The sequence below is a fragment of the Narcine bancroftii genome, chromosome 5 (assembly GCF_036971445.1).
Source record: "Narcine bancroftii isolate sNarBan1 chromosome 5, sNarBan1.hap1, whole genome shotgun sequence".
NCBI classification, from domain to species: Eukaryota; Metazoa; Chordata; class Chondrichthyes; order Torpediniformes; family Narcinidae; genus Narcine; species Narcine bancroftii.
Window position 1 is genome coordinate 25,099,117 of NC_091473.1, and position 19,622 is coordinate 25,118,738.

The following is a 19,622-nucleotide window of genomic DNA, read 5'->3' on the forward strand; positions in this document are numbered from 1 at the left end:
GACTATCTTTGACATTGACCTTGATTACAATTTTCACTGGATGCCTGTTGGGAAATCTTTTCTCAGGCAATCTTTTCTCTGTTTAACAAGAAAACTCCAAACAAAACAAGAAATCCCACTTGGTTTTAGGGGAGCAGTTGAGTTTCTTGTGTTAATTAATATTCATTCACTTTTGAATGAAACTATATATGACCTTAATTGTGAAAGCCTTTGCACATGTGCCATGATAAACATAAGCGTCGAGTGTATTCTCGAATCTCTAACCTAATATTTTTAATCCATTATTTTAAGTAATCCAAGCAGATGTTACAAATCTACGTAAATTTAGTCCAGAGTTTTATTACCAGATTACAGCACCCTTTGGCCTTGCCTCATTCCCAGATGTTCTGTCTACCTTACCAGTTTCAGAAATACTTCTACAAACAGCTGTTGTTGTGATGTTATGACCAGTTCTTTGAGAACAACTTTCCCTGAAGTTATAGTCAAATGTGACTAAAATTGAGCTTTCCGTAATGATTATAATTGACAAGGTGTGCCATTGTACTGCAGTATGAGCAAGTATTGCAATGTTTATTGGCTGTATTCTGCAAATTGTTCTTCTAATTTTTGCTCAGTATTAACTTGGCCAATTTGGATTCCCCACTGAGTTGTCAAAAGCAACAGCTGGTCTTCATCTGAATGTGTCACAGTCCACATCGCATTATAATTTTATTCAAACCTTATTCATCTTAACATTTATGCAGGTTAAAGTGAATTAGCAGTGCTAATTGGTCATTGTTAATGCCATGGCACATTGTGAAATACTTTTCTCAAATTTGATATGAAGAGATTGTAAGCAGTAGCACACAGGCAAAGTTCACAGGCTGCTGGCTTGAAGATCAGGGTTAAAGGGAGGAGAGAGCTTGGAGTCTTTTGCCTCACTTCTAAGATAGATTTGTGCTGTGTAGACTGAGCAATTGTTCTGACGGTGATGGTTAATTGTCACTCCTCTGGTTTGAATTCAGTTGGAACCCTGAGTTCAGTTGGAGAGGAACTTGAAAATATAAAACATCTGAAATTAAACCAACAGTGGATTACCCATTTGCAGACATTAAACCCTAACTTTGCAGGGAGGACGCTGATTAAACAAATGATCACTTGGCCAGGCTCTGAGTTACACAGGTGAGAACTTGCATAGAACTCACAAATACACAATCTATGATGAACCATCGACCACAGAGTCCAGACCATGTAGCAGCTTTGAGCTACCTGCTAATTGTAATTATGATTATGCCATCAAAACATTACAAATATGTTAATTGTTTGAATGCATAAGCAAGGACCCAATATATGAAATGTGCAGTACTAATTAATTCTTGTTTCCCCGGCTTGAAGCAATCTTACAGCTCAAGGGAGTGGTGCATTGTGACTGGAGCAGGTTCTGACAGCAATTGCATCATCAAAGTTGACCTGCCAATTCATGTTGACTAGCAAACACATGAAAGAGGTTGAGCTGCAAGATTTTGCACTATGATTGCCAATAATTCTTTTCAGTTACCTTAGATTGCAGATTTCACCAGGTTTACACCTGTGATCTTATGAACTCCTCTCTGAAGCAGATTTGTTTCCCTAATTTCAATGTATGTGCATTGAAAGTCGACTGAAAACTTGCAGAATAACTGAATGTGTGATGTCACTCAGTTTGCATCATTGACTTCTCATCAGCAATGTCCAGACATCAATATTCCAGCAGGTCCCTTGTCAGAAGTTGCAAGGCTGAACCCATGTCAACAACTTGAAATTACCCTCATCCCCACACTATGAGCATTATTTCATTCGATCAACAACAACTTATAGGTCAGTGGCTGATTTTGGGGAAGTGGGTATTGCTAGCAAGGAGAATGTTTACTGTCCATCTACAGTACACTTGCAGGTGAAGGTGAACCAACTTCTTGATTCTCTCCATTCTGTTTGGTGAAAGAAATACTAACATTGCAATGCCATTTATTTGTATTCTATGTTCCATACACTAAATATCTATAGCATTTCATATAAATACAGGGAGTTGTATCTGCTTCATTAAAGAATCAGGAGTAGTTGGGGGCTTGGAGGGAGACATGAAAGGACACCTCTCCCGAAAGAACTGCAAAAAACCCGACCTTAAAAGTTTTGTAAACAAAAAAAAAATTAAGTATTTTATAAAGTGTTATTAACTGCAATAATGAGAAAGACAAAGGCACAAACAGAAAAAAAAATGATTCAGAAGCAACTATCATGTACTGAAGCATTTGGGCCTACCTTCGAGATGGAGCCTGGGGACTTGACTTCTCTTCACCCATGTCCACAGCGACAATCTTCAGTGAAGGTAAAGTTGACTCTGGTGCCGACTCCTCAGAGTGCCAGGGAAGATGGTGCCAGAGCCCCGAAGACGACTTCCTCCAGACTATGAGGAACAACCCGTGCATGCACATTATATCAAGTTCGATCCATGCTGTGGGGGTGGTAGGGGGAGGAAGGGTGACCCCCTCAGGGCCCAGCGATCCTGGACTGTTGAGGGAGAGGACCAGAACCCGCAGACAGGTGGAGATGCCGTTGATTTCTACAGAGTAGGAAGAGTGGATGTCATTGGTGGAACTGAGGAAGAGGATGTTTACCCAGGCACAGAAGAAGAAGAAACTATACAAGGATAGGTCCTTACCTAAGCATATTCAAGGGAAGCCTGATATTTGTCATTATGTAGATCCTGAAAATCAATTGAATACTTTGGCTAAACAAATTGAAACTATGTCAAATCAGATGAATCAAGGTTATTTTTAATCTTTGAAAGATCAATTTACTGGCATGAAGGACGAAATGTTAACTATTAAGACTGATGTGGCAAAATGTGTGAAGCTGGTGGATAAAGTACAAGATAAAATTAAGAAGATTGAAGAGGATTTTCGTGATGATATAGAGCGATATAAAGAAAGGATGGGACAGACGGAGGATTCTTTGACTGGATGGAAAATTCAACGAAATGATTTATTAAAGAAGATCGATGCTTTGGAGCGTCAGAGTCGAAGAAATTATGTTAAAATTGTCGGGTTGCCGGAAGATTTTGAAGGTGCAGATCAGTGCAATTTTTACAGAAATGGATCCCTGATGTTTTGGGAAAGGATTATTTTCCAAATGGTCTAGAATTGGACAGAAGTCATAGAATGATTATGAAAAAGCCATGCTCTATATTAATTAGATGATTGCATCATCAAGATAGAGAATTGATTTTGCGTGAAGCAGTTCAAAATGCAAGAAAACATCAGGGTCGTTTGGTGGTTAGGAATAGTAGTCTTTTTCTACGCAGATTTGAGTCAAGCTATTAAAGCGTTTAATTCTGCCAAAACTGTATTGTGGAAGAAAGGATATAAATTTGCTTTTAGATATCCAGCTATTCTTAAAGTTTTTTTAATAGAGATTTTCAATCCTATTTTTTTAATGATGAAGGTATAGATTTTACATTTGCTAATTCTTTGCCTGATAATAAACAGTAGAGAAGTGAAGAATGTCTTTCTCAACAATTGAAGCCAACTCAAGAAGAGATTAATAATGTGCACGGGAAAGGGAATGCCATCAATTGGTTGAAATTGACTTTGATCAAGCCAATAGAGTCTTAAAATTTTATTTACTTACTGTTTTGTTTTATTGTTCTGTTCGGGGGAGGTGGTTTTGTTTTCTTCTCCTTCCGAAGTCTTTGGCCAATTTGTGACATTGGTCATTTCCTGTATAATTGAGAGAGGTAGTATTGTGCTCCAGTTTTTTTTTGGTGAAGTTTTATTAAAAAAAAAGAAAATAAAGAGGTGTAGTTAAGAAGCCCACAAGGAGAGTATTGGAGCAGAAGTACAGCTTGCAAGGTCTCCGCGGCAATATTTCTAGAATTACTACTTCATTACTTTGATGTAAATCACAAAGGCCAATACAAAACAATCTACTTCCTGGTTATTGTAATGGAAGATTGCATTTCAGAGAAAAATTAAAACACTAATTCATAAAATCCCTTCACTAAGTTTGGTAGTCAGTTTGTTTTTCCTATTTGTTGATATTGTGGTGGTGTGAGCAGTGGAAGAAACGCAGCCCCCACGTTGAAGATCGTTAACGACTATTTTGTATACAAATTCAGCGCACCCCTTTAAGGGCAGCATGAGCTCAGTCACCTGGTGCATTGTGACATCATAATCGCTGCCCAGGGTGCGCGCTGGAAGGGATGCTGGAGTCAGAGAGAAACCTCTGACGATGCCATTTCCCCATGGCTCTGCCCCTCCACGTGGCGATACATGCGGGGCCGGTTCACCGTGAGGATGTGCGTCGCCACAATATATTCATATAATTACTGGCAATGCATTATTGTCCACCTGCACAGAATGGTTTGGTGGACCATTTTAGGGGTAGTTAAGAGTCAATTATATTGTTTGGGCTGAAGTTGGAGGCCACGTTAGATTAGGATAGCACCCAACTATCCTGAGGGATGTTGATGAAACAGAGGGCTTGAACCATTCTGGCTGTTTATTGATCCAGTACATAATTCATGCAAACTCATCATTCCAGGCTTGTTCCTTGAAATCAAATTCCCCACCAACCAAAGATTTAAATGAATTTCATTGGATCAATAAACTACTGGATGGATTTCCAGGAATGTAGCCACACTGCTCCATACTCGCCAAATCATCATATGCTCTTCTGTGAGAGGTCATCAGGCAAGAACATCAGCTTAATTTCTCTTCACGTGCACGGCCTGATCTGTTCACAACTGTCACTTTTAAAAGTTACTCAACTACATTTTCTGGTGACTCACATTCTAAATCCATGCATTGAACCAAATTATATCTTAAAATATTGAAATAAATATCTGTAGAAATTAATTAAATTGCAGCTGCCATGTTCTTCAAGTATTTTGGCATTTTTAACAATACCATGCACTTCTGCTCTCTCCATACAACTCAGAATCCACTATCTTTACAATTCTTCTATTTGTTCAAATTATTTCAACAGATCTCTTGTGACAGATTTACTTGTCAAATGATTATGTAACTTGCTTCAGTCTCTTGGAAGCTTCTAAACTTTGTGGAGATACCAGTTCATTCAGCTACTAGTGAATCTTTGAAACTTAATTGACTGCAATGTTGTTTGATGCCTGCCTTTAGTCAAACATGAACCTTCTCTAAATTAACACTGACAAAAGTAAAACATGTCCAGTATCGGGAAGAAATTGCAGGAACCAACTCAAAATTTCATCAGGTGGGAGGTATAGGAATATCAAAATCAGGACTGCCAGGCTGGGAATTGCTTGTTTCCACTGGTTTTGAGATTGATGAACTGTATCCTGTAACTTTGGGTCTTAATTAAACGAGTAAATTATTCTGAAATATTTAAACATTTATTTTGTATTATATTTTTATCTATCTTCGTGATATTTATGTGCCCTCCAAAATATTTGGAACAAAGATCCTTATTTCCTGTATTTGCCCATTCTACACAGTTTTTATTTTTTTTAGTGAACAATTCATGTGATTAAAGTGTACATTCTAGATTTTATTCAAGGCTATTTGTATACATTTTGGTTTGATCTTGTAGTAATTACAGTGCTTTTTATACATAGTTCCCTCATTTCAGGGCACCATAATATTTGGTATAGAGCAATGGTATGAAAATTAAAGTCGTCATGTTTAGTACTTTGATGAATAGTACTAATAGCATTTTATTTTACTTGAAGACTGCGATTCATGGACATCAACAGGTGCTGAGTATTTTCTCTGGTGATGCTCTGCCAGGCCTCTGCTCCAGCAATCGTCACTTCCTGCTTGTTTTGGGGCTTGTCCTCTTAAGTTTTCTTTTCAGCATATGGAAGGAATGCTAAATTGGATTTAGATTGGGTGATTGACTTGGCCATTCAAGAATTTTCCAGTTTTGAAAAACACTTTGTTGATTTAGCAGTATGTTTGGGAGCGTGTTCTTGCTGTAGGATGAAGTGCAGATCAAGAGTTTGGAGGCATTTGCACAAACTTAAGCAGTTAAGATGTTTCTATACACCTGCTACTACCATCAGCAGTTACATCATCAGTAAAGATAAGTGTGCCAGTACCTGTGGCAGCCAGACATGCCCAGCCAATAACAACCCCACCATCACATTGCACAGATGAGGTGATGTGCTTTGGATCTTGGGAAGTTCCTTTATGGCTCCACACTTTGTTCTTGCCATCACTCTGATAAAGATTAATGTTGGTCTCATCTATCCTTGACCTTTCTGCAGGCTCTTGAATATTTCTTGGCAAAGAGTAATCTGGCCATCCTGCTTCTGTGGCTAGCTAGTGGTTTGCATCTTGCAGTGAAACCTCTGTATTTCTGTTTATAAAGTCTTCTGCAGATAGTAGTCATTGACACATCCATACCTTTCTCTTGAAGAGTGTTTCTGATTTGTCACACAGACATTTGTGGTTTTTCTTCATGATGATGAGAATTCTTATGTCATCAGGAGTGGGGGTCTTCTGTGGCCTACCCTTAGCAATTGCTGAGCTTACCAGTGCACTCTTACCTTTTAATGATGTTCCAAACAGTTGATTTTGGTAATCCTGAGGTATCTTACTGTTTTATTCTTATTTTTCATCCTCATAATGTCTTCTTTGACTTTCTTTGGCACAACTCTGGTCCTCTTGTAGAAAATCAGCAGCTGCAGACTCCAAAGGTGATCAAAGGCTTAGAAGCAAGCCTAGCTCTCTTATATCTGCACCAATGAAGCAAATAAACATAACTGAGTAATTCCAAACACCTGTGAAGTCACATGCCCCAAATATTAGGGTGCCCTGAAATGGGACAACTTTGTACAAAAAATGCTGTAATTTCTACATGATCAAACCAAAATGTATACAAATAAAGTCTGGAATGTGCACTTGATATATATGTGAATTGTTTGATTTCAAAACTACAGCACAGGAGCAAATAAAGGAAAAAAGTGTCTTTGTCCCAAATATTATGGAGGGCACGGTTTGTCTACATCGTGATCATGAGAAATGCTGCTTTGTTTGGTTAGAAAGGTGCAGATGATCTTGAACTTGAACATTCACTTCTTCCTTTGAATAGACTTCATTTTAACCAACTAATATTCTCTGCCTATACTGAGTTTCAGTGGCACAGCTCTCCTACAGCTCCAACAATCCCAGTTCAATATTGACCCGAGCCACTGTCCGTTTGGAGCTTGCGGCCTATGTGTTTGCTTCATTAACTTTAGGTTCTTTCCACCTTAAATATATGATGGAAGCATATTATTTCCTGTAAATTGTTTATAGTGTATCTGAATGGCAAGAGAATTGGGGTTGATAGACATACATGAGAAGATTTTAACAAATTATAAAATATGCATAATTGGTTTTACTTAATTATGGATGTCATCAAGCTTTATTTTTTTTATGAGCAGATAAATAGTTTTGGCTATGAAGTAATTATTGGTTGCTAAGCAGTTTTAATGAGCCAACCATTTTTCACTATTAATCATCGTAAACCCTTCATACATGTTTCTGGTGGAAGAATGTTCTAAATTACTGTTTTGATATTACAAGCAGGACAATTATACACACTCCTTTTCCTCAGAATTTAAAAAAAAATTATCCGCTGGTAGTTCTTGAAACTTCAAATAAATCCATTTCATTGCAAGGCAATATATTAGATTTTTGTTGATCTCATGTAGTTGGGAACAACATGACATATTCAATTCCTTTGGTATAAAAGCAACCAAAAGATGTACAAGGATCAATCTTTTCATCATGATTATGCATTTTTTGTTGCTATTTGTTAACTATCTGGAAAGTTTCACCATTTTCTCAAAGTAGAATCTATCCTAGTCAATTTATCCTCAGGCAAAACACGTGGCATATTTAAGCAGGTTTTGTTTTCAACACTAAGTATGATCTGCATTTTCAAAAATCATTGGGCATCTAAAAAGGTCATTTCTTGTAGATGTTCCAGAGCAGCCAGAAAACTTGAAATTATCTATTCTGCGAAGCAGAAGTGCAAGATTAACATGGGAACCTGGTTACAGCCACAATGCTCCCATAACAGGTAGGCAATGCTGTATATTTCATTGTTTTTTTTTTAAAGTAATGCCCAATGAAGGATCATAGTAAATAACTGAAAGATTGGATTGGAATTGTTTGTTTAGAAAATTGATGTGAATTCTTCCAATTTGTATAACTTTGGGATCACAGATAAAGTCAGGGAGAATGGGGCTAAATGCATCACACAGGACTGTGTTGATTGTAAACCAAATTGTAGGCGATGTTTTAAATAGCAAAATAAAGACTGGAGTGGACAGAGGGGAAAAAAAAACAAGCAAAGAATCCTCTTTAGAATTAGATTATTTGGTAGGCAACACATATGTGCTGGATAAACTCAGCAGGTCATACAGCATCCATTGGAAGTAAAGAGAAACCAACAGCAAAGAGCTTTTAATGGCCAAATATTAATTCTTCTCACCAACATGTTTTTTTTAAATTTATTCAGCTTTATTGTCAGAGTACATACATGGCATTACATTTGCTGTTTTTGATATTCACCGTTGTTTTACAGTAAAATCATCTGTGGCAACGGGACCTGGGTGTCACTGTGCACCAGTCATTTAAAGTGGGTATGCATAAACAGCAGGCAGTGAGGAAAGCGAATGGTATGTTGGCATTCATAGCAAGAGGATTCGAGTACAGGAGCAGAGAGGTTCTATTGCAGCTGTACAGGGCCTTGGTGAGATCACACCTAGAGTATTGTGTACAGTTCTGGTCTCCTTATCTGAGGAAAGACATCTTTGCCATAGAGGGAGTGCAAAGAAGGTTCGCTAGATTGATACTAGGGATGGCAGGAATTGCACATAAAGAAAGGCTGGATCAACTAGACATATACTCATTGGAATTTATGTTTGAGGGAGGATCTTATAGAAATTTATAAAATTCTTAAGGGATTGGACAGGCTAGATGCAGGAAAGTTGTTCCTGATGTTGGGGAAAACCAGAACCAGGGGTTCTCAGATGGTGGTGAATCTGTGGAATTCTTTGCCATGGGAAGTAGCTGAACCCAGTTCTTTATCAATATTTAAAAGAGTGTTAGATTTGGCCCTTGAGAAGGCAGGTACTGGGCATTGAGGAGACGATCAACCATGATCAAAATGAATGGTGGTGTAGGCTTGAATGTTTAAATGGCCAACTCCTGCACCTATTTTCTATGTTTCTATGTGGACCAAGGCAGTTACTTACAGATATAATAGTCATCAAAATGCACAATTTCAAACAAACTTTACTTAATTTGTTTTTCATAACAATATGGAAAACTTAATGAGGCATCTTTCAGTGAAAGCTTATCAAACTGAAATGTTGACCATGTTTCTTTTTCCAGGGTGATGGTCCAACTTGCTGAGTGCTTAAACAGTTGATTTTATTTCAGGTTTACAGCATTCACTGCATATTTTCTTTCTATTTTTCAGTTGTGTGTGAGTTATTCACCTCTGGAACTTGTTTATTTTTGATAGCATTTATTGTGGAGGAAAATACATTTGAACCTGGAAGATGGCATATAAAGGCTAGAGTTAATGGAAGTCAAACTTCAGTCGTGTTGCAACTCTCCCCTTATGTAACCTACCAGTTCCGTGTGACAGCTGTAAATAAAGTGGGCAAAAGTCATCCAAGTCTACCTTCTGAAAAGCATGAAACACAGCCTGCAGGTCAGTAAATGCAAATTATAGTTTAAGTTTACCATTAAAATAAAACTTCAGACATGCAATAACAAATTAATACAGTACTATACACATGAAACCAATTGTTATCTGAGCAGACCTATTGGAATATTTTCAATTTTATATTGTAGCTTCGATAAAATATCATGTTTCCTTTGAAAAATAGTTTGTGGAGGTATTCCAATTTCCTAATTATAGTTTTTGAAAAGAGAATGTGCCAACTAATTTTCTTTCATTTATATTTAAATGAAAGACAATGTTGGAAAGCGTACACTCATGTGATTTGGTAGAAGGAATATAATGGCAGACTCTTGGATGGGGAGAAAAATCAAAATTCGGAGGTGTAAATGGACTTGGGAGTCTTCCTGAAGGATACCCAGAAGGTTAACCTCCAGATTATGTCAGTGGTGAAGAAGGTGAATGCAATGTTAATATTCAGATCTGGAGCAATAGGATATAAGAGCAGGTAAGTGATGTTGAGGCTTTTTAAGGCACCGTTGAGGCATCACTTGGAGTACAGGGTACAGTTTGGGAATCTTTATTTAAGAAACAATTTGTTGGCATTGGAGAGGGTTTGGAAAAGATTTACAAGAATTATTCCTGGAATGAAGGGATGAACGTGTGAGGAACATTTGATGGCTTTTAGACTGTACTCCTTGGAGTTAAGAAAAATGAAGGGGGAATTCATAGAAGCATTTCAAATGTTGAAAGGCCTGGACAGAGTAAACGTGGCATACTTGTTTCCCATGGTACCGAAATCAAAGACAAGTGGGCTTCAGGATTATCTTCCTACCATCCACCTCCTGATCCATCCCATCTTCCTTCCCACCACCCTCCAGACACACTCCACCCCACTGACCCTCCCCTAATCCCATCCCCTCTGACCTACCCCTCTTGGAGACTGGATACACTGTCCCCAGTAAGTCAGTAGGTGCCTCATCTTTGTCCCCCTTCAACCACACCTCAATTTGATCTGTGCACACCATGATGCTGAACTTGACTTCCATTGGTTCCATCTATGCCCACTTCAAAAATCAAAATTCTCCACCCCCCACTACAGACTCCTTCTCCCACTGTAAACCTTCTTCCTCCTCCTGGACACGTTGTTCCAGACTTCTGCCTGCTCTAGACCCAGATGACAACTTTCAGATACTTTCTCTTCCTTCCCCTCCAACAGAACTTCACCAAAACTCATCAAGTTACTGTATCACATATTATCTCCAAACTCATCACTAAAGGTCATCTCCCTTGAACAGCTTCCAACCTCATTGATTCCGAACCTTGAACTCCCCTTTTCTTCCTTTTACTCAAGATCCATGAACTCAATTGTCCCGGCAGAGTGATCATTCCCACATCCTGCCACACCAAACTGATATCCGCTTACCTCGACTCAGTTTTGTTCTCCCTGGACCAGTCCCTCCCCACCTACATCAGGAATACTTCACATATCGCCATCATTGACTTCCAGTTCCCAAAACTCGAGTAACTCAACCTTACCATGGACATCCAATTCCTATACACCTCTATCACCCATAACAAAGACCTCAATGCCCTTTGTTTCTTTCTTGACAATAGACCAACCAGTCCCCCTCCACCATCACCTTTCTCTGGCTGGCAGAACTTGTCCTCACCTTCAATAATTTCTCCTTTAACTCATCCACTTTCTCCAGGTCAAATGGGTAGCCATGGGTACCTGCATAGGCTTCAGCTATACTTGCCTTTTTGTTGGCTACGTGTCCTCTGCTACATCAGTGACTACATTTGATGCTGCCTCATGCACCTATGATGAGCTCATCGACTTTAAAGACTTTGCTGCCAATTTGCATCCTGATCTCATATTCACTCAGTCCATCTCTACAAACATTGACCCTTTTTCTCAATCTCTCTGTGACCATCTCAGGAGACAAAATCTCGACAGACATTTTCTACAAACCTACCAACTCCCACAGCTTGCTTGACTACACCGCTTCACACCCTGTTTCCTGAAAGGATTTCATTCCTTTCTCTCAATTCATCTGTCTCCTTCGTATCCCATGATGAGGTCTTCCATGCCAGATCATCAGAGATGTTCTCCTTCAAATAATGTGGCTTTCCCTCTACCACTGTCAACTTGGCTCTCACCACATATCCTTCATTACGTGCACATCTTCCATGGTGCCCACTTCCCCCTGTGCACAAGGACAGGATTTTCCCTGTCTTTACATACCCCCCACCCATCTCCCATCTAGATTCCGTGTCTAACATATCCTTTGTCACCATTTCCTCCACCCACTATGTGATACCACCACCAGACACATTCCTCTCTCCTCCCCTCTCCACTTTCTGCAGGAACTGTTCTTCTGTGACTCCCTTATCCACTCCTTCCTCCCCACCAATCACCCACCCCTGTGACCATAGCAGATGCTTCACTTGTAATTCCCTTGATGACATGTCTGTCCATGGTCTCACGCACTGTCAGACTGACACCACTTGAAAATTGGAGGTAGTACAGCTCATTTTCTGTCTGGGCACACTCCAATTGGATGACATTATCATTGACCTCTCCAGTCTCTATTAAATCCCCTCCACCATCTTCTTCTTCCTGTCTCCTTTCATTTTCTCTCTCTCTCCTCTTCCCTTTTCTCTCTGTCTCCTTCCACAGAGGCAAAATCATTTTTCTCCTTGCCTCTTATCGTATCTACTCAACACCTCTTGTCTGTTGGTATGGACTCTTCCCATTTTCCCCCTTTCGCTCTCCAGTCGTTAATTCAGATGCCTGTCTACTTTTTACTTATACTTTGAAAAAAGGCTTATGTCTGAAATGTTGGTGATGTATCTTTATCTCCTATGGATGCTGCAAAATTGGCTGAGTTCTTCCATCATTTCTGTGTTTTTGCAACTTCAGGATTGAAGGGCACCCATTTAAAACAGAGGTGGAGAGGAACTTCTTTCACCAGGACTGGTGAACCTCTGGAATTTGCAGTAGAGGCCAGGTCATTGGGTGTATTTAAGGCAGAGATTGATAGGGTATCTGAATACTCAGGGGATCAAAGGTTATGGGTAAGAGGCTGGCGTGTGAGGCTGAGCGGGAGAATGAATCAGCTCTTGATGGAATGGTGGAGTGGACTCAATGGGCCAAATGGCTGACTTCTGATCCTATGTCATATAAACCATATAACAATTACAGCACGGAAACAGGCCAATTTGGCCCTTCTAGTCTGCACTGATCCAAGTACTCTCCTCTAATCCCATCTACCAGCACCCTTCACATATCCCTCCATCCCCCTTCCATCCATATACTCATCCAACTCTTTCTTAAATTACAAAATTGACCCTGCTTCCACCACCTTTTCCAGAAGCCCATTCCACACAGAAACCACTCTCTGAGTAAAGAGGTTCCCCCTCATGTCACTCCTAAACCTTTGCCCATCAACTATCAACCCATGACCTCTTGTATCCATCTCTCCTACTGTCAATGGGAAAAGCCTTTCCACATCAACGCTATCTATCGCTCTCATTATCTTAAACACCTCTATCAAATCCCCTCTCAACCTTCTACATTCCAAGGAATAAAGACCTAAATTGCTCAATCTTTCCTTGTATTCCAGATGCTGATTTTTATGGTGGGGTGGGCATCCTTTTTAAAATTCACATTTAAGCAATCCCTATGCCATAGGTGCTCTGTGATTAGTAAGGGATTGCTTAAGGTGGTATTTGAATAGAAAGAAAATGTTTGAAAACCATTGTTTTAGTTGTACCTAATTGACTTGTTATGTGCATGGTTTCATCACTCCAAAGGAAATGGGCCAATGACACTTTTTCTCAAGCAAAATATTTCAGTAACAATTGGGTCTAGATTCTCAACCTTCCCTTCCCACTCACATACCACCTTAAGCAATCCCTTACTAATCACAGAGCACTTATGCGTAGGGAATACTTAAGGTGGAATATGAGTTTTTAAAAAAGCTTGCCCATCCATTTTATGGTATTCCTTGAACCTGATGATCTGCAAGTTGTTCCTCCATTTCCTTTCCTGTATTGCTGGTTTTTCTCTGTCTCAATTTGCTGTCTCCTTTTCCTTAACTGTTCACTATGTGACTATTTATCACTTCTTCTTTCTTCACCCCATATGCTGTTGAGACTTTTACAGATAATTATTTAGTGCTGACCAGACAGATTTATTTTTCTTGAATGTTGACTGAAAAATAATGGAATTTTTCACAATTTGAGACCTCAAATTTTCCCAAATGAGTTATTTCACTGACTAACATGACAAAATAATGCATCACATTGGAGAAGCTATTTAAAGGTGAAATAATTAATGTACCTTTCTTGAGAAGGATTCAGATATAGAAAAAATACATTTTCTGTGAGAGCCCATCTCTGAAACCCATTTGGTTGGAATACACTCAAACTATGGGTGGAGGTGGTGGGTTGTGGGGGGTGGGGGGGGGGGATGGGTGGGCAAATGTTTTCCTTTTCACCACTTAAAACAATGTACATGTACATTGTCTCATCTGATGGTATGAGACAATAACAGTCACATGATCATTTTGTAGAACAGGCTGTACATTTGTCATATCAGATGAAAATCAAGGTTTTTTTTTTCTTTTCTGTGGCATTCCAAAATGCAGAGTTCACATGAATGAGCCTCATGGGTCATTGTCAGGATTTACACATGATAAATAGATGGGTCTTCATAGTACAAAATATTCCAGTGAAGTTTCAAACTGGTCAGGATCTGAGGCAATGTAATAAAATAGTTGAGGATGATTGACAATCAAGTCCAAGATTATGGCGGCCTGCGGTGGCAGCACTCGAGCCGGTGCTCCAGGCAGAGAGTGTAACCAATGGCCAGCAGGCCACACAGTGGCACTAGCCCAAGCAAGTGAACCGGCGGGTGAACGGCAAGGGCATCTTAAAGGCCAGTGACCCCAAAATGGTGCTGGCCTTGTTGTGCAGCCAACGGGGGAGAAGGGCATTGTTACGCAGGAAAGTACCCACGCGCGGGAAACTTGTTTTTGTTATGCATGCCAAAAGGGGCCACAGCAGGAACAGTGCAAGCATAAAAGTCGGACCTGAACCCTAATAAACTCAGAGCTTAACCTGACTGCACTACGGGTATGCGTATCTTTTTTCGAGTAGCACGCAGCTTCAAGTGGTGACCCCAATGGTTTAGATGGCATCTAATCCCAGTGATGAGTGAACAGGCAGCAGTCAACATGGTCGCTTTCAAGCTGCCGAATTTCTGGATGAATCAGCCACGCTGGAGACCATGCACTGACTAAGGCCAGCTCAATGAGGTCACAACACCAGATCAGTACCCCGTGCCGCACATCCAGGACTTTGCAGCTAACCTGCACAGTGCAAAGATCTTCTCCAACGTGGACCTCGTGCAGGGATATTATCAGATCCAAGTACACCTCGATGATATCCTCAAGACCAGCATAATCACCCTGTTCAACCTCTTTGAATTCTTCCGAATGCCATTCGGGCTAAAAAAAGGCGCACGGACCTTCCAGAAGTTCATGGAAACAGTGGGCCGAGACCTGGGCAGCACCTTTGTGTTGGACGACATCCTGGTGGAGAGCAGGAATCAACAGGAGCATATGGCGCACCTCCGCAACCTCTACACCCGACTGAGCGAGTTCGGCTTTACGATCAACCCAGCCAAATGCCAGTTTGAATTGGAGGACATCAACTTCCTGTGCCACAGGATAACCAGGGAAGGAGCCACACCGCTACCCAGTAAAGTGGAGACCATCCAGAAGTTCCCCAGACCCAACACGACCAAGGGACAACAGGAGTGCGTGGGTGTGATAGTACAGATTCTATCACGGATGTGTATATGTACAGATTGTAGTGTAGGATGACTGTGATTGGCTGAGAGTGTAGCCATGCCTACTGGCAGGCCTTAAAGGGTTGCTCTAAGCAGATCAGGTCATTCTGAACTGGTCGACCTACATGTGATATGCTCCAGTCTCCTTAATAAAAGCCTTGGTTTGGATCAACAAGTCTTTGATTCTTTCGACGTGCTCTACAATTTTATTAACGAGAAAGTTTTGAAGGGATGGAGCGTATGCTACAGCTGGAATGTCTCAATGCCTCAACATCGACCCACAGTCAGCTACAGCTTCGAATGACTTTAAGCACTGGGTCAGGTGCTTCAAAGCATACTTATAACTCTCTGATCCTGCCGTGATAGAGGACAGCAATCAACTACTAAAATTGATGACTATGGTGTCCCCAAGAGTCTATACCAGGGCATCCAGGATGCGACCACTTATGCCACAGCCATGAAGGTGCTGAAAGGTCTCTACGAGCAACTGGTGAACAGGGTCTATGCTCGGTAGAAACTAGCGACAAGGAGGCAACAGCCCGGTGAGTCCTGTAGAGTTTATATTCAAGCACTAAGAGCAATGGGCAGGGACTGTGCCTGTACAGACAGAACTGCTGTGGAGACCACAGACAATCTCATTCGGGATGCCTGTGTGGCCTGGGTCCGATCGAATGAGGTGAGGCAGTGCCTGCTAGAGCACGGGGGAGAAAACCTTGAGGAGATAATGGAGGATGCGGTCTTAAGTATGGACGTGTACTCGCCAGGCTGGACCCCACGCTCTGATGTGAGTAGGATGCCCTCCTTCTAAGCTACTACCCCCTGGCACACCGACGGCCTGTCGGCTGCCACTACACTGCCTGATGTGACCCTAAACTGTTATTTCTGCAGGAGGGCCAGAAGTGCCTTAAAAATGGCCACTTTGCTGTAGTCTGTCATTCCAAAATGGCCACTATCAAACACAGTGCCTCGTGTGAAGCCCAACCGCCACCCTCCCATTCAAACACTTCTTCCTCAGAGCTCTCGTTCAATGAGTGCAAAGATACCACCCACCCTCGTCTCAATGATGTTGGCCTGCTTTACCCTCCGTCACGAAGCAATGTCCGACCAGGCCCCAGCCCCGATTTCAACGGCCACCATCACTGCCGATCAGGGACCCGGTGCCGCCATCACTGCTGAGCCCACCACCGCCGCTAACGATGCTGCCGACCAGTGACCCGCTGCCACTGCCAACCAAGGACATATCACACCCACAAATGCTGCTGACCGGGGACCCTCCACCATTGAGGCAGATGGCCAGGTACCTGCCTCCGCGACCGTTGCTATCCACCCGGCACCCACCGCCGACAATGCCTGACTGACCGCCCCACCGCTGGCAGCAAGCAGTGACCCCCAGCACTTACCATTGGCTGGCCGACACCCCCAGCAGGCTGCAGGCAGCCGCACCAACTCCCCGATGTTGACTGCTCCGGCCTGACTGTTTTTGTGACGTCACCATACACACGATGCGTGACGTCATCAAGTTGGACTTCACTGTCCCCATTACAGTCACTGCATCAGTAACCCTTGACCAGGACTGCCCCCATCCCCTCACAAAAGCAATCGAACTGATTAAAGTGCATGGACATTGCACAAATTGCTTCTTCGACTCGGGGTCAACTGACAGTTTTATCCGCCCAGACCTGGCCCACCATTGCGGACTGGCTATTCTCCCCACTGCCCAGAGGATTCATTGGCAACCAGATCCCAATCGACGCCCCTGTACTGCTGGGACTAAACTTTCAGTGCCAGTTTCGAACCGTTTCCTTGCACTTTGGGGGCCTCACGTTCCACTCTGTGTATGTAACCACTCCACCCTGGAAGCCTCCTGCCAGCGGCAGCCCGAGCCTCCCACCCCCGCGCCCCGGGGCCTCAAGTGTAGCCTCTCCACCCTCTGAGTTGCTCCACCAGCTCTCTTTGCAAACCTTACCCAAGGCTGGAAGCCTGTGGCCATCAAAAGCCAGCAATATAGTTATGAACACAAGAAATTTATAACAAACAAGGTGCACAGACTGCTGGACAAGGGCATTCTCGAACCTAACACGAGTCCCTGGAAGGCCTGGTGGTGGTGGTTGTTAAAAACAGGGAGAAGATGTGGATGGTAGTTGACTACAGCCAGACAATCAACCGCTTCACGCTTCTGGATGCGTACCCCCTTCCACGGATCACTGATGTGGGGCATCAGATCCTCCGAGAAGACCGACCTTTCACGGCCAAAGTGAATGGGCGGCTGTATCAATTCCTCAGGGTACCCTTTGGGGTCACGAATGGCGTTGTGGTCTTCCAGCGGGAAATGGACTGGATGGTGGACCAGAACGGGCTGACTGCTACTTTCCCATATCTGGACAATGTCACCATCTGCGGCCATGACATGGAGGATCTTGATGCCAACCTTGAGAAATTTTTTCAGACTGCAACTCGGTTGCACTTGACCTACAATTTCGACAAGTGTGTCTTCCGAACCACTCAGCTTGCAATTCTAGGTTGCGTGGTGGAGAACAGGATGGTAATGCCAGACCCTGACCGCATGCGTCCCCTCATGGACTTGCCACCCCCCCCCCCTTCCCCCACACCCAGAAGGCACTCAGACCCTGCCTGGGCTTTTTCTCCTACTACGCCCAATGAGTTCCACACAATGCCGACAAGGCACGGCCACTTATCAAGACCACCTCCTTCCCCTGTCAACTGAAGCTAGAGTGGCCTTCAACCCCATCAAATTGGACATCGCCGCTGCAACACTGCACGCCATCGACAAATCCTTCCCGTTCCAAGTCAAGAGTGATGCGTCTGACTTTGCACTGGCAACCACTTTGAACCTCTTCTCTAGAACCCTCCAGGGTCCTGAGAGCTGACACTCCTCTGTCAAGAAGGAGGCCCAGGCTATAGTCAAAGCAGTACGTCGTTAGAAACACTACCTCACTGGTAGGCACTTTACTTTGCTGACTGACCAACGCACGGTCTCCTTCATATTTAGCAATACCCAGCAAGGTAAGATCAAGAATGACAAAATCGCCAGGTGGAGAATCGAACTCTCCACCTTTAACTGTGTTCTCGCACCAACCCTCTTTTCAATCTTCTTCAGCATGATGCTGAACCAAGCCATGAAAGACCCCAACAATGAAGACGCTGTTTACATCCGGTACCGCACGGATGGCAGTCTCTTCAATCTGAGGCGCCTGCAAGCTCACACCAAGACACAAGAGAAACTTGTCCGTGAACTACTCTTTGCAGATGATGCCGCTTTAGTTGCCCATTCAGAGCCAGCTCTTCAGCGCTTGACGTCCTGCTTTGCGGAAACTGCCAAAATGTTTGGCCTGGAAGTCAGCCTGAAGAAAACTGAGGTCCTCCATCAGCCAGCTCCCCACCATGACTACCAGCCCCCCCACATCTCCATCGGGCACACAAAACTCAATCTCGGCTGCACCATTTCATCAGATGCAAGGATCGACAATGAGATAGACAACAGACTCGCCAAGGCAAATAGCGCCTTTGGAAGACTACACAAAAGAGTCTGGAAAAACAACCAACTGAAAAACCTCACAAAGATAAGCGTATACAGAGCCGTTGTCATACCCACACTCCTGTTCGGCTCCGAATCATGGGTCCTCTACCGGCACCACCTACGGCTCCTAGAACGCTTCCACCAGCGTTGTCTCCGCTCCATCCTCAACATCCATTGGAGCGCTCACACCCCTAACGTCGAGGTACTCGAGATGGCAGAGGTCGACAGCATCGAGTCCACGCTGCTGAAGATCCAGCTGCGCTGGATGGGTCACGTCTCCAGAATGGAGGACCATCGCCTTCCCAAGATCGTATTATATGGCGAGCTCTCCACTGGCCACCGTGACAGAGGTGCACCAAAGAAAAGGTACAAGGACTGCCTAAAGAAATCTCTTGGTGCCTGCCACATTGACCACCGCCAGTGGGCTGATAACGCCTCAAACTGTGCATCTTGGCGCCTCACAGTTTGGCGGGCAGCAGCCTCCTTTGAAGAAGACCGCAGAGCCCACCTCACTGACAAAAGGCAAAGGAGGAAAAACCCAACACCCAA

General features: G+C 42.8%; 1 protein-coding gene and 1 long non-coding RNA gene across 12 annotated transcripts in view; one reads left to right on the forward strand and one right to left on the reverse strand.

Annotated features, from left to right (window-relative positions):
* The window catches only part of LOC138763205 (uncharacterized), a 37,663-nt gene extending 33,598 nt beyond the window's left edge, over positions 1-4,065 (reverse strand). Inside the window, exons 1-3 of one of the 2 annotated variants that reach the window (XR_011357391.1) lie at positions 3,646-4,065; positions 2,278-2,578; positions 452-1,051 (exon numbers count right to left, since the gene is read on the reverse strand). This is a non-coding gene — a long non-coding RNA (uncharacterized lncRNA). Of the gene's footprint in view, positions 1-451; positions 1,052-2,277; positions 2,579-3,645 lie in introns of those variants that run through there. The other variant, XR_011357392.1, reaches the window with a different exon arrangement.
* Positions 1-19,622, forward strand: part of chl1b (cell adhesion molecule L1-like b) — a 687,190-nt gene that overhangs the window by 316,898 nt on the left and 350,670 nt on the right. For all 10 annotated transcript variants that reach the window (XM_069936961.1, XM_069936960.1, XM_069936966.1 and 7 more), the window contains 2 exons: positions 7,960-8,061; positions 9,514-9,705. In XM_069936961.1, coding sequence (XP_069793062.1) covers positions 7,960-8,061; positions 9,514-9,705 — 294 coding nt within the window. The remainder of the gene's footprint in view (positions 1-7,959; positions 8,062-9,513; positions 9,706-19,622) is intronic.